General features: G+C 45.8%; 1 protein-coding gene across 1 annotated transcript; it reads right to left on the bottom strand.

The window, feature by feature from the left end:
* Nucleotides 1–12,951: 12,951 nt before the first annotated feature.
* Nucleotides 12,952–18,650, bottom strand: NDUFS5 (NADH:ubiquinone oxidoreductase subunit S5). The gene is made up of 3 exons (XM_063444529.1): nt 18,541–18,650; nt 13,297–13,514; nt 12,952–13,131 (listed from the first exon to the last, which is right to left on the bottom strand). Exons 2-3 carry the CDS (start codon nt 13,510–13,512, stop codon nt 13,033–13,035), a joined length of 315 nt encoding a protein of 104 aa, XP_063300599.1. The 5' UTR covers nt 13,513–13,514; nt 18,541–18,650; the 3' UTR covers nt 12,952–13,032.
* Nucleotides 18,651–20,421: the final 1,771 nt, after the last annotated feature.

Genomic DNA, 20,421 nt, shown 5'->3' on the forward strand with positions numbered 1-20,421 from the left:
CTCCAGCCTACAACAGGTCAGAGTATTATTACCTCTCTGATGTATTTATATATTTTTACTCTACCTTCACTTTATAACTAAATATTTATCCATCTACTGCTCCTTGCTCCCTTTCCCTGTCCCCCTGTCTCCCCATATTCAGTGTGCTACTATCTTTATCTATTTCTGGTCGGGCAGACCGCAGGCGTCACGGCTGTCCGTGCTGTGCTCACCGCGCGGACCTGCCCTGCTAACACTCAGGGGACTGTGTGGGGACGGGTGGAGGGTGGCCGGGCGGTTTTGCTTTCTTCCGCCACGTTTTTCTGCTTACTCGCGGCCGCGAGCGAGTAAGCACTGCTACATGCGGCCGGCGGCCATCTTGGATCTCGCGGCTCGCGAGACCCACGACGGCCGCCTTCCCTGCTCACACGGCGGGGTGCGGGGAATCACCCGATCACCGCTCCATGCATCTGCATTAACCCCTTCAGGGGTCCCCCTCTCTAGGCACTTTCGTTGTTGGTTGAAATAAAACATTTACTTCTCTGCTGTGACTGCCACATGGATTTAACTCTCCCTTAGTGCCTTACACTGGATGATTATGTTGAGCATGCAAACAGTTTAAATGTATTATGGTTCAGTCCATACAATACCACTATTACTATACAAACAATTACTGTGACATATACAGAATCAACTATATCACTGTACCCTTTCAAGGGCATATTGCGTCACTGTACCCTACACAGGGCATATTATATTACATTATTGTACCCTACAGAGGGTCATATTATATTACGGTACCTGACGGTGCGAATTTATGTGGGTGTCCTCTGGGTATTTTTTCATGGCACACCACCCGGGGTGACCCCCCAGATATGCATGCAAGGTCACTGACAGACCATTACCTTTCATGTGGGTGTCCTCTGGGTTACCACGGCACACCACCCGGGGTGAACCCCGATCATATGCACGGAGGCCTACGCCTCAACTTTACCATTGATTACTACAGACATATATGGATGTTTAAACACTGCCTGCCAGTTTTACATTAAAGCAATAGTACCATGCCGGATACGATTTGACGGCAGGATCACTAAGGAAACAGGGTATTACGGTGTACCCTTCATATATGTATATTTACTGTGCCTAGTGTACATATTGAACGTGGGTGTCCTAATTTTTCATGGCACACCACCTGGGGTGACCCCCAGCTATGCATGCAATGCTTGTAAGGTGCCAATAATTATAATATGGGTGTCCTCTGGGTTACCATGGCACACCACCTGGGATGAACCCAGCCGAATAGACATGGGTCCTGCGGCTGCAGACCTTATGGAGACAGGCCCCACGCGCCTATATAATAAGCCTGTATAGTTAAATACCGTGCATACAGCTCTGGCGTACATTTGTGGTGAACCCGGCTAGCCAGACCTACACCACTACCAGTCAATTGCGCCTGCACCGCGGCTCTCAGTAGCCAGATTAAACTAATAGAGGTGACCCCTCTACACTTGGCACGAGTATCCATACTCTCAGACAAACTAAAGCAGGCAATTCAAACCGTTTTACCTGGGTGATCCCCAGTTCTACCAGGAGTCTTGCACCCCTACGTGCTGACCCTCACACATTACTCCCACTGACTACCACTGTCTCCCATCAGGACGGGAACGAGTCATGATAGACACTCTCAACCTTCCCAAGATTTCTAGGCAATGATAAACGCCGCAGTAGCGGCCTCAGTGGAGAAGGTTCTGTTATGAGCTCTGCCCCCACACCGCTTGATGGAGACCTCAGGCCCACAAGCCTTTAAGTCAAAACAGCAAGGGAAGGGCTCCAGCCCCCCTGCCACTAAGGTCAAGGGCAAGACGCCCATCGAACAGACCAAATAGGCGGAACACCGGGAATCCAAACCCCGTCCGCCACAATCTTCCGACAAAGAAGGCTATTACCCACCACGTACTTTGGACATGGTAGATGAGCGACACGAAGACAGCTCACCGTCTGAGGAAGTGGAATGGCAAGACCTACCCCACACTTCCTCGAATTACGTTAGGGAAACCTTACTCTGTGGCGGCGGCTTAGGCAGAGTTAGCAGTAACGGCACTAAACCAGAGTAGCCGAAGACGGAACGTTCCTGGACGAACACTATTGGCTGCGCGACCCTCTGGGGATGGAAGTATGCGCACGTCTCAAGACCGAATACCCCAGACCACTGCTACCAGACAAAGGGGCAGTTGCGCCCGAGCTCAACAACACTGTGGTAGTCTTCATTGCACGCTCGGGGACGAAACCCCGCAATGGTGGGGAGTATGGCCTGAGGTCGACACGCGATAAAGTACTTGATTTACCAGGCTTGATTGCAAGATACTCTATTTGCGGATCTGACACTCAACCAGGGTACGCAACTCAACCCTACCACCTCCAGAGAATGGGCTCGATGCTCGATATGCCTCCTGGGCAACGCAAATGACGCACTATGCGCCAACAGACGCAAATCTGTACTGGTCCGCATCGACAACACGCTATTGGACTTAGGAACGACAAGAATTCGGCCCAAAAGCACAAGGCCTACTATTCGACGTAGTGTTCATTGCAGTACTCAAGAAACACGTGTATTTATTCACCACACTGAATTAAACCCAGACCTCGCTAAAACACACCCCTACGGGGAAAGGTGTTTTTGGGAGGGCTGGTCGGTAACGGAACCGAGCCGCCAGCCGCTTCTGGGCGACAGGTTCCAGATCGTATACACAGTCCTCATATTTCTCCCATCTACCCCATCCGCTTCATCTACCAGTGAGTCAACCTACATAACTAACTGTTTCCAATTTTATGACCGGCAACCTGTCTCTATTTTACAGAATTGGGAGACGACTACCAAAGTCACCTGGGTTCTCCAGACACTACAAGGCTATGTCATAGAGTTTTTATCACAGCCGTTCAGGTTGCCCCTTCACCTCCATTGCGCACGCTAGCGGAACAGGAACACCTCGTGGACAAGGAACTCCGCACCCTCTTCAAGAAGGGCGCAATTCAACATGCACCGGAGGGGAAGGCTTCCTCAGCAAAATTTTCCTGGTCAAGAAGAAGCCAGGAGACTACATCAATGGAACTCCTACGTGGTATACAAACGCTTCAAGTTGGAGGAATTTCGTCTTCTACAGGACCTCCTAAGCGGTAACGACTGGTTTACACATCTGGACCTCAAGGACGCACGCTTGTCAGTACCCGTTGCCCTGGACTGCCGAAGTTTCCTCCGATTCTAATGGTGAGGACAAACATGGCAGTTTACGACTCCGTGGTGCTCGCGAAGCTACTGAAACCAGTGGGGGCACAAATCCGTAAATTTGGGCGTGCGATGCCTCGTATACCTGGAAGACTTGCTGATTCTTTACGAATCCAGGCTACGTTTGCAGACAATTTGTCGTTCACTTTTGGGACTCCATGGGTTTTTTGTAGTACACAGACAAAGATCGCTTCTCCATCTGAATCGGGCCAGTTCCTCGGTTTCGACATCGGCTTGGAGAACTACGTTCCGCGGCGGTCTACGGTAAAGAGCGCCTCTATAAGGATAGCTGTCGGACATGCTCTAAGGTTGGATGCGATTCCTCTCAGGATACTCGCCGGATTGTGGGATTCCTCTCCTCCTCCATACAAGCGATACTCCCTGGCCCACTACACTACAGGGCCATGCAACGACTGATGACGAGATACGTACGCACCGGTCACTCATACGACCACTGGATCCCACTGTCAGCAGAAGTGAGGACGGAATTTCGATGGTGATTGCTTCACATACAAACTTGGATTGGCAAAACGATCTTTGACTCTTCCTTCGGATGCGAGGCGATGGATGAACCCCTACAAACGTGACCCAGCCGTTTCTCCACAATAGCAAGGGTGCTTCTATACACACGCACCCACAAGATATTGCTCCTGCTCATGACACCCCTCGGGCAGGGTCAACCGTGGTTTCCCGGATCGCCTGGAGATGTCTCGCGAAGACCCTCTACTACTCCCTACCTTCCCTCTACTTCCGACGGGACCTCGATGGGAAGCCCACTCCCTTGTCATGGAAGGACAACTGGCACTAGTTGCCTGGACGATTTCAGGGGCTCCTGGTTGGTTCACGACCTATTGCATCAACTAAGACCTCCTATGGGACTCATAGGCTCCCGGCACCAGGAAAGGCTATATTTCTGCCTGGTCGGCCTAGAGTGATTGGTGTGTGGAAAGCGATTCCGATCCCTTTACCGCACCTGTCCCACTGATACTCAACTATCTGTCACACCTGGTCTCGTTGGGTCGGTCATATCGACCCCTCAACGTGATCAGATCCGCCATATCGGCGGCGCACGTTCAGACCAGTAGGTCAAGATACACTGGTTTGTTGACTACTACGGGGTGCCGAATTGTCGAGACCCCGGCACCCAAGTATTCACGCCTCTGGCAGGTGGATGTGGTGCTGAGATTCCTTAGGGAATGGCCGGACAAACCTTGTTTGTCACTGAAAAAACTTTCAGCCAAACTAGCCCTCTTATTATGCCTCGCCTCATTTAGACAGGTGCCGGACGTTAGGGCTTACGATATGGATGGTTTCTCTCTCACACCAGACGGGGTTACCTTTACCATGTCGAGACGAACTAAGTCCGATTCGTCTTCAGTGTCATACCCATACTTTGTGTCAGACGCCACACTATGCGTGGTCAGAACGCTAATGGGGTACACCGATATCTCTACCCCTTCGAACTCATTTGACGGGTCACCTTCTGACATCTCACGTGAACCCTCATGGACCGGTGTCTACCGCAACACTGGCCAGATGGGTCCGCTGGCTATTGTCTTTAGCGGGCGTCGAACCTTGTTTCTGAGCCCACTCGGTCAGGGGAGCGGCGGCCTCACAAGCTTTTTCGGCCGACGCTTCCCTAGCCGACATTATACACTGCACGGACTGAGCGTGAGAGAGTACGTTTAGAACGTTCTATTTCGGCAAACATCTCATGCTTCTTTCAAATTGGTCAATTCAAAGCTTTAAAAATGCAAATATGAAGCCTCCTGTCATGTGGTAAAATTGAAGATTATATTAGCTTTAGTGTACTAATAATCTTAATTTTAGTAATGACAGGAGGCGAATATTTCCCACCCTATAGGATCCGTCCCATGTTTCTCGTGTTAAACAGAATATGTCCTTTATGTTCAGGAAGGTAAGTACGTATGGTTTGTATGTTTGCTACTTAGACCTGTATCTTGTAGGTCTTGTATAGGTTGAATATTAGATATGAACCTTGCATTATGTTGTGTTCATAGATTCTTAAATATCATTGATTTAGAATACATATATATTGATATGTTTCACATTCTAATGTTCGTTGGTATATCAGATGCTTAATGCTTATTGTATGCGGACAAGTTATCACGCCAGAGACCTTTCACCTTTTTCTTGCAGCGTGAACGTCTTCTCATCGAGACAAAGATTCACCTTCCATACCTCTGCATCGCAGAACTACTGGAGTTGGATATTCTAATATGTTGTTGAACTGTTGACGTAATATGATTATGTCTCTTGTTGTTATTTATTGTTTCGCTTCAAAGAAAGAGGAAGAGGTGGTCTGACCGCCAACGAAGATGGCCGCATAGAGCGAGTGCTCCGCACCCCGGCGCTCAAAAACAGCACAGCACCCCGAACACCCCGACATTCCCACCGGACAAGGGGACCGGATGTCCAACCGCAGACCGGCCAAAAAGAGCTCGAAAGAAGCCCTGTCAGTGGCGGACATGCTGTCTGCACAGAGGCCTACAGCGCGTGGGGCGCCTGCGGCCGCGAGCCCTAACTCCAAGGACCCCCTGGACCGGGCCGGAATGGGGAACCCCCCCACAGAGGCAACCTCTAGAGACATACTGCAATCTCTGGCCGAAGTAAAGGGCTACTTAGCCGAAGAAATTAAACGGACGGCGGCTGAAGTGAAGGCCGAAATTGCTGCAATAGGCGCACGCACCAGCCACGTGGAGAAAAAATTAGATGCAGTGGTAGAGGCCCACAACACGGCGGCAACCCTCACAAACAAGCTCATGAACGAACTAGAGCTGGAATTGGAAGACATTTCAAATAGATCACGGCGGAATAATTTGCGTGTCCGAGGCCTGCCGGAATCCATTGAGGAAGCAGACCTCGAAAAGACCCTGATTGACTGCTTCAAACAAACCATGCCTGCTATACCCAACCACCTTTGGGTAGTGGATCGTGTCCACAGGGCGCTCAGGGTCCAGGGACCGAAAAACAGCCCGCCAAGAGATGTCATTATGCGGCTGCATTTTTACAAGACCAAGGAGGCCATACTGCGTCACAGCAGAACCCAGGCCTACGAGCCAGAAGGACATACCGTCCAGATTTATCAGGACATTGCACCAGCCACCCTCCTCCGGAGAAAAGCATGGAAGCCGGTCACGGACATGCTAAGGACCAGTGGAATCCGATTTGCGTGGGGATATCCCTTTAAAATCCTCGTCTTCAATGGCCCGAAACCGGTCGTCATTCACCCAGCGATGAATATTCCCGCCTTTTTCGCAGACTTGGGCATGGAGCTTCCACCGGACTTTCAAGCCCCGCCAGCCACCATGGACACCCTCGCCCTGATTGAGGACACTGAGGAGACACGCTGATGAAGGAGAGCTCTGCCAGGAGACACCGGTGCTGGCCCGGGACCGGGCGCAGGGACCACACGCAAGTTATAACCAGCTATCTAACACCCATTGTTTTTACCCACTAGGGACTTCTGAATAGTTAATAACGCAAATACCATATGCACGTTTTTTATTAAGTTTAAGTTAACGGACTTTGGGTTGCACATACTGAAATATGACCCGCTAATGTGATGTGTGGGGTTCGGGGCGGGAGGGAGGGGGGAATGAAATGCTTCACTGTAATGTATCAGGAGGTGCTCAGCTATAGACCGCAGTGGCAGGGGACTAGGACGTACGTGTCTGGGATATATAGGGTGGGGAGGGGAATATCGAGAGATGGGGGGTGAAGGGTGGGGGGAATTGAGTAGTTGACCACATGCCACGGGGTGCACCCAGAATGACACCCGGTTAGGGCCTCCCAGGTGGTGCAGAGCGGGTGGGGAACCCTGGCGCTGGACATGGTCCTCCCAATGACCTCCTGACCGAGCTTTCCCCCAAAATAATAATAAAAAATAAATAAAAAAAAGGAATAATAAAAAAAAGCCATATTGCGGCCCGGAGCCTCCTCGAAATAATCGGCCATAAGCAGCCACACCCAACCCTGTCCCAAGCTAAGGCACAGCGCCATCCGGGCTACTGCTCGAATGGAGATGACCCAACTCACTAGCCCCCCGCGGTACAAATACTCGAGAGATATTGCCCGCCCAGCCGTAGCAGCACTATGGTCCACTGACGATGGACCCCAGGAGAAACAGGCGAACTCCATAGTATGTGAGCAGCGAATACACTCTGCAAGCAGTGGGATCTTTGGTTACCCAGTCCCCCCCCCACCCCCCAGTGTGCCCTAATGGATCGGGATCCGTAAAGCCTTCCTACCTGAGCGTTGCCGGGGTGCTCTGCGGCTGAGTTTCCCCCCCGCCAGAGGTGATTCCCTCGGTGCGGTGGATGCCCACCCCCAGATCTCCCAGCGAACCGTAAGACCTGGAGGACTCACGGTACCGATAAGACCTAATTATTTGTACCAGTTTAACATTGTACAGTTAATTGTTAAGTTTTTAATTTGTGTATATAACTGCTGATTGATCTTAACTTCTTTTCTTCTTAAGGGGAACAGAGACTTCCCTTTGACCTACCATATCTCCCCCCCCCCCCTTTCCCTACCCTACACCTACTCCGTGAAACAACCCAGAGGGCCTGCTGCCGGGGGCCACAGACCTTCCCGACCCACCCTCCTTAGACAGGTGGTCGCACCACATCGGACAGACAAGGTACGCTGACACCACAACATCACTATGGAACTAAAAATCACCTCACTTAATGTCAACGGGCTTAACAGCCCAAACAAACTGAGACTTCTCTTCCGTGAACTTAGAAGACAGAAAACAGAGATAGCCTTTATACAGGAATCACACCTGCCTTGCACAGCTAAGACACAACTAACCAACCACCTATATACCAGGGCATATACATCCAGGGCACTATGTAAGAGGAACGTTGTTGACATTCTTATACACAAAAAATGTCCGCTAAACATCACTAAGGTGCATAGTGACACAGAGGGCCGGTACGTGATCCTGTCGGGTACGCTTCATGTAAGCACATACCATCTGATCAATGTCTACGCCCCTAACACCCCGTGCAAGGAATTTTGGTCCACTCTAGAGGCATTGATCCAACAGCTTCCCAGAGGGATCTTAATCTTAGGAGGGGACCTCAATGCAACGCCGTGCCCTGCCTCAGATCGTGGAGGGGGGCGTCACCTCCCTAGGTCACAGAATAGAGGGGGACAAGACAGACTCTTACACACATTCAGGAACCATACAGGCCTACTAGACCCCTGGAGGATCCAGCACCCGAGCGAGCGAGATTATACATTCTATTCAGCGGCCCATGCCACCTACTCCAGAATAGATCTATTCCTAGTCAACCAGCTAGCCATGCCAACCGTTAAGACCTCGGAGATAAACCTAATATCCTGGTCCGATCATACGGACATCGCACTCACACTCACAATGCCAGGCCCACGCGCCCCATGGAAGTGGAGACTAAACGCCTCCTTACTTAAAAAAACCCAGATAAAAGAAGCCATACAACAAGACATAACTCGCTATTTCCAGGAAAACTGCTCCCCCGAGATATCTCCCACGACGTTATGGGCAGCCCATAAACCGGTGATTAGGGGGATCTTGATTAGGACGGCCACATTCATAAAAAAAGAAAAAAACAAACAGCTTTTAACCCTCCAAAAACTACTCAGAAAAACTGAAATGCAACACAAACAGCAGGCGACTCCTCGCTCCGCTGGGGAACTGACCGACCTTAGAAGACAAATTAGGGAATTAATGCTGGACGAGGTGAGCAGGGACATGATCCACGCAAAACGTCTATTTTATGAAAAATCAAATAAAATGGACACGTTACTAGCAAGGGCTCTCAGACCCAAACGGACAGTCACTAACATCACGTCCATTAAAGATGCGCAGGGACAAATCCTAAACAGCCCCACTGATATTAATCGGGAATTCACTAAATTTTTCACCCAGATCTATAATCACTCCCCAGCACTCACACCCGACAACGACACATACATGGCTCAAATTAACGACTTCCTACAGAGTGCCAAATTACCGCACCTACCGGCAGAGGCCACAGCCCATTTAGGGGAGCCTATCGAAATCGCTGAAATCAGCAGGGCTATAGCGGACCTCAAAGGGGGAAAAGCCCCAGGTCCGGATGGTTTTGATGGTTCATATTATAAAACTTTTAGGGACCAACTGATACCCCACATGGCCGCAATGTACAAAGCCTGGACTGACGGGGACTCACCTAACGCTGACTTGACTACGGCAGACATAGCCCTCATCCCCAAACCGGACAGAGACAACACTAATGTAGCACATTACCGCCCTATATCCCTCATCAACTTCGACTTAAAAGTGTACGCAAAGATCCTGGCCATCAGACTCAACTCGGTACTAGCTGGACTCGTACACGCCGATCAGGTGGGTTTTGTCCCGACCAGGCAGCTCTACGAAAACACAAGACGAGCGGTGGACCTGATCTGGTGGGCAAACAGGACACAAAAGCCTTCTCTGGTCCTCTCTCTGGACGCAGAGAAGGCTTTCGACAGAATCCAATGGCCTTATATGTTCGCAGTACTAGAAAAGCTGCAGCTGCCCCCCATGTTTGTAAAGGCCACCCGAGCGCTCTATGCGGCCCCTAGAGCCCAAATCTCACTCCCCGGTACGGGCCCTCGGCCCTTTGACCTCAAAAACGGTACCCGTCAGGGTTGCCCCCTCTCCCCCCTCCTGTTCATACTGGCACTTGAACCCTTACTGCACCTGTTCAGAACGGAGAGGGGAATTGGGGGCATCAAAATCGCGGCTGAGGAGTTTAAAATTTCGGCCTATGCGGACGACGTGTTGCTCACCATTACAGACCCCACAAAATCGGTCCCACATCTTCTCCGCATTCTACGCGCATACCAACTAGTATCTGGATTTAAAATAAACATAGAAAAGTCGGTGGGCATGCCTCTGGGCCTCTCTGAAGACGAGATCCGGTGGCTGCGCCGTATGACCGACCTGAAAATCAGTACACAAGCCATCAAATACTTGGGAGTCAAACTCACGCCAAACTACTCTGAATTATATGCCGAGAACCACTAAAGGTTGCTAACCACCCTACGACAGGACCTAGACAGATGGCATGACAAACCTCTCGTGGCTGGGTAGGCTGCACACTATCAAGATGAACCTCATGCCGCGACTGCTGTTCCTTTTCCAGGCGTTGCCGGTAGCAGTATCCAAAAACAATTTACAATCGCTCCAAACAGCAATAGACAACTTCGTCTGGGCCGGGAAAAGACACCGAGTAGCACGGCACACAATGTACACACCCAAGAGCAAAGGGGGTCTGGGCCTTCCAAACCTCCACCTATATTACCTCTCAGCCCACCCAGCTCAAATAATCGAGTGGCACTCGCCACCAGATAGACACAGATGGGTTGACATAGAAACGCTCCTTATGAGAACTGACCTACCGCAATTTTGGATATGGGTCCCAAAAGCTGACCGCCCCGACCTGCACACCACCTGCCCGGCCATCCTAAACTTTATCAGAGTCTGGAATGCCACGGCTCATAAACACGCACTTACCTGCCCCACATCACCCCTGACTCCATATCTCCGAAATAAAGCGTTCCCACCGGGAATGTCCCCGAGGGACTTTGGGGGTCTGGAGGACACGGGTGTCCAACGCTACTGCCACCTGTTCCAGGCAGATGCTTTCCGCACATTCGAAAACTTGAAAACCCTGGCCCCGCTCGCCTCAAAAGATTACTTCCGATATATCCAGCTTAGGGACTTTGCCAAAACACCCGCAGTAGCACAGGCGGCTAGACTCAAGCCCACTTTTTTTTAAACACTCTGTATGGCTGACGGACCACGTGCCAGCCTTATCACACGCCTTTATGTCCAGTTAAGCGCACCTACAAAAGACACCCAGACACCTTCTTACATACTGCAATGGGAAGCTGACCTCCAACAGACACTAGAGGGCGGGGAGTGGCAGGACATCTGGGAGACTGCAGCCAAATCCTCAATATGTGTTGTACACCAAGAACAGTGTTACAAGACACTCATGAGGTGGTACACGACCCCTGTGAAACTGCACAGAATGGGCAAGACCCCCACAGGCACATGCTGGAGAGGATGCGGGGAAAAGGGGACTTACTTGCACATGTGGTGGACATGTCCGAAACTTACCTGTTACTGGGATGATGTGGCCAGACTCCTGACAATGATACTCAAAAAACCAATTCGACCAGATCCCTGGACATTTCTTATAGCCAAACCAATAGACACTATACCCAACAAAGAACAGAAGCTCCTAAACAAAATAAACCTAGCAGCCAGGAGGGCCTTAGCACTGATGTGGCTCCAAGCAGATACCCCACACATGGATAAGGTAATACAAAACATCAAAGAAGCCTGTCTCATGGACAAACTGACAGCTCAGGTACGAGACACGTACCCACGCTTTCTCAGTGTGGGAACCCTGGGTGGAATACACTGACTCACAAAGAACAATATAATCCCCTCTTCCCTTCCCTCCCCCCCGGCAGCAGAGTCCCCTCCTTCCCTAGAAGGGTGCATCTCCCGCCGCCCATACACAGGCCTTCCTCACCACCACCTGCTCGAGAACACTCCCATATCTCTAGCTGTGGGCCCCCTACAGCAAGAACCCAGCCCGCAAACCCACTTAACCAACAGCGTGTGGAGTAAGGGTGCTTAACATCTCAGCAAACTGAACAGCCCAGGAGGCCCTTCTTTTCATTTCCTGCTACTCCTCCAAACCTACTTTCTCTACTTAACACTGACCAACAGATGTGTAATGAGCACATGTATAACATTGTTTGAATTTCTAAATGTCAAAAATGTCAGATGATGAGAGCAATGGTCGGCATACATACAAACCGACCGAGATGTCACCCACACTATAGTCTGCATTGGCTTCTGTGTAAGCCCTGAAACTCTGACTTGTAAGAGCAAAAATGTATACGCAAAGGACGGTTTCTGCGCAAACCGGTAAAAATGTACAAGACGTGTTTTCTCATTGTCTGCCAAACCTTAAATAAAGAATTTAAAAAAAAAAAGAAAGAGGAAGTGATGTCATAGACAGGGCCTTTTATGGGCACCATAACTTTTTTATGATTGGTTGTTAAGTTTCTATGCTGCTGGAGTTTTCAGTAAAGATAGATATGCAAATATTCGCCTCCTGTCATTACTACAATTAAGATTATTAGTACACTAAAGCTAATATAAACTTCATTTTTTTCTGGACTTCTGGACAAAATAGGGTGCTTAGTGAATTACCCATCAAGACATGATTTTTTTGAAGGAAAAAAAAAAAGTAAACAAGAACCCTATAGGGTCAGGACACAAAAAATTTATTTCTGACCCTATGGTGCTAAAAACACTATCAAGCTCCCCTGACCCCCTAAATATAGTAAAATCTTACCTTTATTCCCGTTTGCTAGTGCTGGCTCTACCAGACTACATAATATTAGTTTTGTGGGTCTGCAATGGTTGTGAATATGATAATTTCCAGTTTTATATATGGCCTCTAATAAATAGGTCTCTTCTGACCCTTGTTGTAACAGCACATCTGACCATTGTTTTAGCAGCACATCCTTGACTCATAAAGAACAGAAGAAACCTAATATTTTAAATCAGACCCCTCAATAAAACAAGGCATTTCAGGAGAATAGTAAAGGAAGAACACCAAACGTCATGGCATGGAACATTTTAATAATGTAAAGTTGGAGTTGGTAAATATGCCAGCAATTATGCCTTTATCAGTCTTTTAAGATTATGGTTGGTTTTCTTCTTTGCTGCGATCTGTTGCCTTGTATTTTCCTTCTTTCTCCAGCTTTTTCTTTTGATTTTTAACTGCTTCCAATCGCATAAACTGTGGTATAAAAAATTATCATGAGTATCATGGATGCATGTGTAGTGCAGAATGTATTACACTTTTTAAAAATATTAAATGCACTGCAAATAAATTCCTAGATCCTCACACACATAACCTAAGCATATATCATCCCCTGGTGTTCTCTATTAAAATGTCCCTCACCGTTTTGGTCCTGTGCAGACACTCATTGAAGTCTTCATATTCCAGCTTGCACTCCTTACGTGCCCGGATCTGCCCAATGCCACTGGTACATTCCACCCACTCCTTTTCAAAGGCGTGGCACCTTGCAGCTTGACGGTATGGCTGTTTTCCACTCTGAAGCAAGAGCCATTTGTCTACATCGATCCCCAGCTTGCCTTGTACATCAATAAACGGCATGGCTAGTGGAAGAAAGGAGGGGGATATATTTCATATGGATGAATGGTCTTGGCAGCCCATACTCATACATTCTGAGATATTGTAATGTGGTTCCTTGTTCCATTAACTGCTAGCAGCATACTGTGACATTATTCAGGTGCAAACATCAAACATGTCTCATATCACTAAGTATAATCAATACAATATATACATATGCACACATACGTGCTAGTGTACACACACACACACACTTCACCAATTAAGTTGCATTTTCAGGTTTTACCTAAATTTCTACATTTTCTTAACCGTTACTGAAAAGAGTAATTTTTATTAAAGACAGCACTCTACGTAATATCAATTTACTGAATAATTGCAGCAAACAAAATCATGTAAACAGAGATAATGGCATAATTTATATCTGTGAAACATTCCTCCTCTAACTTTCACCCCTACAGTAGGTCACCACAATATAATATTTGAGTATTTAATTAAGACAAACCTATGTGAAATACAGTACTCCTATTTACTGTGTTGGAATTTTATTGAAATTAACGAAAGGCAGCGCTTCCACCATTATGTTTTGTAAATTCCCACAGACGTCACTAGCAACAGCAATAGGAAACAGGCATCTTTTGTGCATCACAAGTTTTTGGTGAATGGAGGATCCTAAATGAATGCCAATAAGTGGCAATATTGTCTTATGGGATAACATATGCAGTGTAGCAAAGAAACTTACCTGTGAAGAGGCAGCAAAGAAAGAGAAGGAACCTTCAACAGAAATGACTTTGATAGGCAATGCTAATTATCTCTGTTCCAGTCAGATGGTTCTCATAGAGAAGCTATGAGTGCCAATCACATGTGTGGCAATGACCACAATCTGCCAATCCAACACTTCTCTGTGAGAAACATTAGCCATATTTGACATCAGCATGTTGTGGGTACTGACACCAAATTCAGATCTTATGGAATTAGTTTTAAATCTTTGTCCCTCGAATTTAGGACAATGTCCTCTTGTTGTTGTAGTTTTCTCCTCCATGACTGTATAGATTCCCTTTTCAGACAAATGTAAAGATTATCATTTCTTAAAAACAACTGTGTTTTATACTTAAAAAAATAAAAAAATAAAAAAAAAAAGCAGCATCTATTCACCAAAACACTACATTAGTTTGTATTGGTTTTGGTGCAAAGAGTGCCACCTTTAAAGATTATTTGAAGATATTAAGGGGTTAAACACAGTAGCCCCTCTTTTCCACTCTATAAAACAATTGCTATTATAAAGAGAAAATTTTCATTTTTATAAAGATGCTAATTTGTACCCTCCTGGCTGTGTAGAGGCAAGGTGCTCTTGTACTTGATCCCTGGTGTTATTGTACCAATGTCTTGATTTACCATGACACAGAACATGAGTTTTTCCCACTCCATTTGCATGCTTGTGCTCATTCACTTCTTTCCATTGTTGTCAATCAGGATGTCACGTGGGATGTGAGGAGTGATGAAAGCTTTCACCGACATTGCGTCACTCAGAAAAAGCCTGGTTCCACTAACCTAATGCTGAAGGCCTCCCAGTGGATCTCCCTCATCACTACTAATGCCAACAATACTGGGCAGCCATGAGAGAAGAGGGAGGATGTTGCACTGTTAATGCCTATAGCTTTGGCATGAGATGTTCTGACAAGTAGACAATCACATGCAAAAATGGTAAATTGGAAAACTCACAGCTCCCTCCAACAGAGAGAAGGAATTGTGGGAAATATAACAAACCTCAATCCCAGGTCTAGGCTTGACCCGTAAAAAAATTGAAAGGAAATGCACAAAACTGGACACCTGGTCCAGAGATAATCGAATGGAGACCATCAATAAGTGAATGAATGGTTTAGCATAGGAAGATTTCAATTGGTTAATTTATCTTCATGGATAGTAGTGTGTTTACTACCTTTCCGTTCTACCATTTTCCATATCCTCCTTTAGCCACTGCTTAGCTACACTGTTTTAACACAGATTTATATTTGTCCTCATTGTATCTAATTTTCTAATAAAGTTATATCAAATATTTTTTTCACCCCTCCATCCCATTCGCCCTGGACCAGGTGTCCAGTTTCGTGTAGCACTCTGTCTAAATACATCGTTGGTACACAGATAAACCCCTGAATGTGCCTTAAAATGTATTTCACCTCAGAATGACCTAATTAGGCCATCAGATCCACTGTAGACAGTTGACAAGTTAAATGTCTCATTGTGATTTACAAGAGTTTTTATGAGACTGTAACTGGTGCCTGGTGGACCCCAGGTAAGTTATCAAACTGTTGTTAAATGTTTTACTTATCCTGGGAGGGCACAAGGGCACTGCTGCCACCACAACCACTACAGTTGGCTGTAGTGGCTATGGTGCTTGTAGAGATTATGTTAAAGGACACTCTAGGCTCTGCAAGCACCACATCTCAATTAAGTAGTTAAAATGGCTGGAGTCTGCTTGCACCTCATGAGGCAGGCAATACCCCAGAGGACCTGCCTTGCAAAAACTCTTCACTGAACTCCATTGGGAAGTCTGTAATTGGACAGCCGTAGAAAATCTGGAAGGGGTGGGTTTGCAAAGGCTTCACGCAAAAGATCTGCAAACTGCATAGATATACCCATAATAAATGCATGCATGAATATTTTCATTTGGGGTATATATTCTAAACAGTGAGATATATATATCTATATATATAAAATTTATTTTATGTGGGCAGTGAAGTGTAACTTTAATGGTATACAAGAGTTTGCAGCAGCCTGTGTGCTGCTCAGATTAGGGAGGAAGTATTAGCCTGAGTAGCAAAGGGCAGTAGTAATCAGAGAGGCTCAGGCACCCATTGTTGGTATGAATTGGTATGGCTAACAAAGAGTGTAATCTTTGCCTTAGGTATACTTGGGCTGGGCTGTGTCCAGCTAGGAACACTGATTCAGCATTAACCCCTTAAGGACCAAACTTCTGGAATAAAAGGGAATCATGACATGTCACGTGTCCTTAAGTGGTTAAACTACCTGAAAATGGTTTGACTTTGAATAGAGCTATAAGTCAGGGGTCTCCAAACAGCATAACCAATTCAATAACATTAAATAGTTATAGTACCTAAAGTGTCCCTTTAAACTTTCTGCAAAGATGTAGAACTTTGCTCTGTGAGCTCAGCCTAAGTTGAGTATGCAAACTTGGACAAATTTAATGTAAACTAGATTTGTGAACAACTTCCTTTCAGGTGAGAACATATCATTTGATTCTCAACCTATGTCAAATCAAAATGAATCAAATTGTTTATCTATAGACTGATAGGCAAATGATTTGTTCGGTGCACGTAAAAGGGCTACCTGATTAAGTGCTCTTGGAGGCTGCCTTAGATGCGCAGTCATTTTTAACAAATCACTAATTTTTAATCCACTCTCATAGTGCAGTGGTTTTTCAGGGTGCTCTATGCAACATTGACTTTGCAATAACGTAAAGTAGTGATAGTGCTTTAAAAGGTTACTCCAAGCACAATAACCATTTCAGTGATTTGAAGTGGTCATGGTGCCTGGAGTCTGTACGTGCAGAGTTTAACCCTTTGGCTGCTAATGTTGTAACTCTACCTCTGACATCATGGGGTGTCAGCCAGCCTGGCTCTTGTCAATTCTGTGGCATTTATTATATTTTTTGCAGAGAGTGGCACGCATTGGCTAAGAATGGTGAACTTACGTTTAACAACTGGATTGGCTTCAGGCTTCTGCAGCTCTGTAGAAGCCAGAAGCTTGTCACTGACCATTCCAGGAATTTAGTGGTGACCGAGGTAAGACTCTTTGCCCCAATACTAGGCAACCAGGCTAGGGTACTCCAGAGGGCTGTAGTGGTTATGATGCTTGGAATAACCCTTTAAGCTTCAAAATGCATGCAATTTAACTATGTCATTGATAGGCCCCTTTTAAGTGTCCCTCAGAAAAGGCAAAACAAAATTTTTCACATCTTGTTTATATCACTATATTAATTTACTCAACTCTGGGAAATCCCTTGGCTGCCCAAACCAATTGCAACAAGTACTTGAGTGGATAGCTCAATAGCCAATAAGATAATGTGCTCATGACTGCTCTCAGGGCTAGTATCATACATGTCATCTGCCAACTCACCTTGCACAGGTAACACTTAAGTGCCATTAGTCACACATCTCTAGGGTAGACCAATCCAAGTGTCTTAAAGGACCACTATAGTGCCAGGAAAACAAACTAGTTTTCCTGGCACTGTAGGGTCTTTAGGTCCCCCCCCCCCCCCCCTCCACCCTCAGGGTCCTACTCCTGCTGGGCTGAAGGGAGAGAAAGGGGTTAAACACTTACCTTTCTTCAGCGCCGGGCTCCCTCGGCGCTGGGGAAATCTCCTCCCTCTTCCGATGTCAGCGCTGAATGCGCATGCGCGCATTGAGCTGAAGTTGTCTGGGTGCCTATAGTGGTCCTTTAATGCATGCATGGGAGTTAGTGACTGTAGGCATTTGCATAGTATCAGCAGGAATTTGTATGCAAAAGAACACTAAAGCGTTAGAAGACTTAACCCAGCAATGTGAAAGACTGCAACGCTTTACATTGCAGGGTTAAAAATAAAGGACCCCTGCACCCAGTCCACTCTGTTGGATAGAAGTGACCTGAGTGACTTTAATGGTCCTTGAAGGGATTGTCAGGGTTATTCGCTATACTCCCTTATGTACTAAAATCCTACACTAGATCCAGAAAATATCTCCAACCCATCTATACTAACAGTTTAGCTAATTCGGATTTCAATGTGTTTCCGTTCGGAGTTTAGTGAATAATTCCCTGTTTTCGGATATACTTTCATTTATATCATTTTTTTTATGACAGGTCAATGTTAGGTTTACATAGAACACAGCTCACATGACTTTTCTACCTCCATTACAACAGTGACCTCAATATTTCAGGATACAATGCAGCCTGGCATTCACATCAACCCATCATTCCCACACAGAAATTGAAACCAGACATTTTTTTTTTGCAAACGTGATCTAGAAAAAAGGTCGGACAAATCGGTCATATTTTCACCTGCAGAGCTCCAGACGTCCTCGGCTCTCGCTCCCTCGCGACACTAGGTTTGCCGTAAAGCATACGTTAACGTATTGAAGCCGACAGCCACCATATTTGATTCGGGTAGATGTATAAAATGTGTGCCGAGACTTATCACTTCTCCTTTAATGGCTACCTAATAACACGTTTTATCTAATAACACCATATTATTCACGTGAAGAGTACAGTGGAGATTAAAAGAAAAAAAAACATCATATGAATGCAATAACCCTGCCAAAACTAAAGATGTCTTCCAACTTTACTAGAGATTCTTCAAAAGAGAGCAAATATCTCCCCCTAGTGGGTGGAGGTAGACACATACATATATAGACACCTGGTATGTCTTGGGAAGTTATGTAGAGTTAATGAACAATTGGAAATTGACTGAACTATACTTTTATTTTGTTGACAGGCAAGAAAGAGGTTGTGGAACGTTTTCAATATATTTGTGTGTTACCAGTTCCCTTTTATATGACAGCATTTGTTTAGTTGCCTGTTTCTCTTGTTTCACCTTACCTTTAGCACACTTTACGAAAACAATATGCAGAAAGTGTTCTTGAGATATATATATATATATATATATATATATATATATATATATATTAATATTAAAATACACTTAGACAGTGTATGTGTATGTATGTGTAAGTGTGTGTGTGTGTGTGTATATATATATATATATATATATATATATATATAGTTAGATCATATATATAGTATATATATATGATATAAGTATATATTATTTGATTTTACACAGTTTTAAAACTTTTTACAGGCAGCAGGGGGACTACCTGTCATTCCAGGAACTCCCCCTGCTGGCACAGCTATTCCGTCCATGTGATCGTGAGGTCCTCGCAAGGACCTCGTGATCACATGGTCCAGGAGGGCCGGATCAGCAGCAGGGGGACTCCCTGGGATGTAAGGTAAGTCCCCCCATCGCGATCACCGGCGTGGGATTGCTGGCGAGCAGGTAAGTGGGAAGGATGGCGTGGACGTGCTATGCCGCTCGCCAGCATTTAGAGCTGGGTCCCCAAGGACAGAATAGCACGCCCGCCGTCATTAAGGGGTTAAGGATGGAGGCAATTGTCCAAGTTCTGAACCAAAACAAAAGCTTGAATTTGAGTTATATGTTTGTTCAACCATAATTAACCTCTTTTATGTTAAGTGCAACAACACTAATTACATATATTAATAACAAAATACACTTAGAATTAATGAATTATTTATATATATATATTTGTGGTTGTATACAATAAGCCGAGTTATAGTTATGGTGGTGTAAGTTGTTATGGGCAAATGCAAATATTGTATTTCTCAAACTGTGTACTTTGTCTTTAAGAGATATTGCAAACTGGCGAGGTGTTAGAAATGGAACATATTGTTTTTCATACATGTTTCTTTAAACAATAACCTTTTTCCTACTTTCCGTTCATAATATGTTTACGCCATTTTGTCTCAGACGAAATACAATAGCAATAATGCATAAACAAGCTTCAAGGCTATGCTACGACTCTTTCTGTACATAATATACTGCGGTAACCCTAAATAGATAAAGATGTTCAGACTTTAAGGTGCCATCTTGTCCCAAGTCAGGGAATTTCCAATGACGTGTGTACCTTTTCATTTTAGTTATGGCCTTGTATTTTTGCCAAGTTAACCCCGGCAGGACGGAGTCAATAGTACACGTTCTGATCAAAACAAAACGTAAACAAAAACTGGAATTTGCGCTATATGTCTGTTCAATCGTAATTCACCTCTTTCATATTAAATGCACCCCCCCTTATTATATATAATTTTGTTCAGGAGAAACAGGGCTTTCATTTCATATCAAATATTTATATACGAAACATAATTTAT

Source organism: Pelobates fuscus, chromosome 1 (assembly GCF_036172605.1).
Source record: "Pelobates fuscus isolate aPelFus1 chromosome 1, aPelFus1.pri, whole genome shotgun sequence".
NCBI lineage: Eukaryota > Metazoa > Chordata > Amphibia > Anura > Pelobatidae > Pelobates > Pelobates fuscus.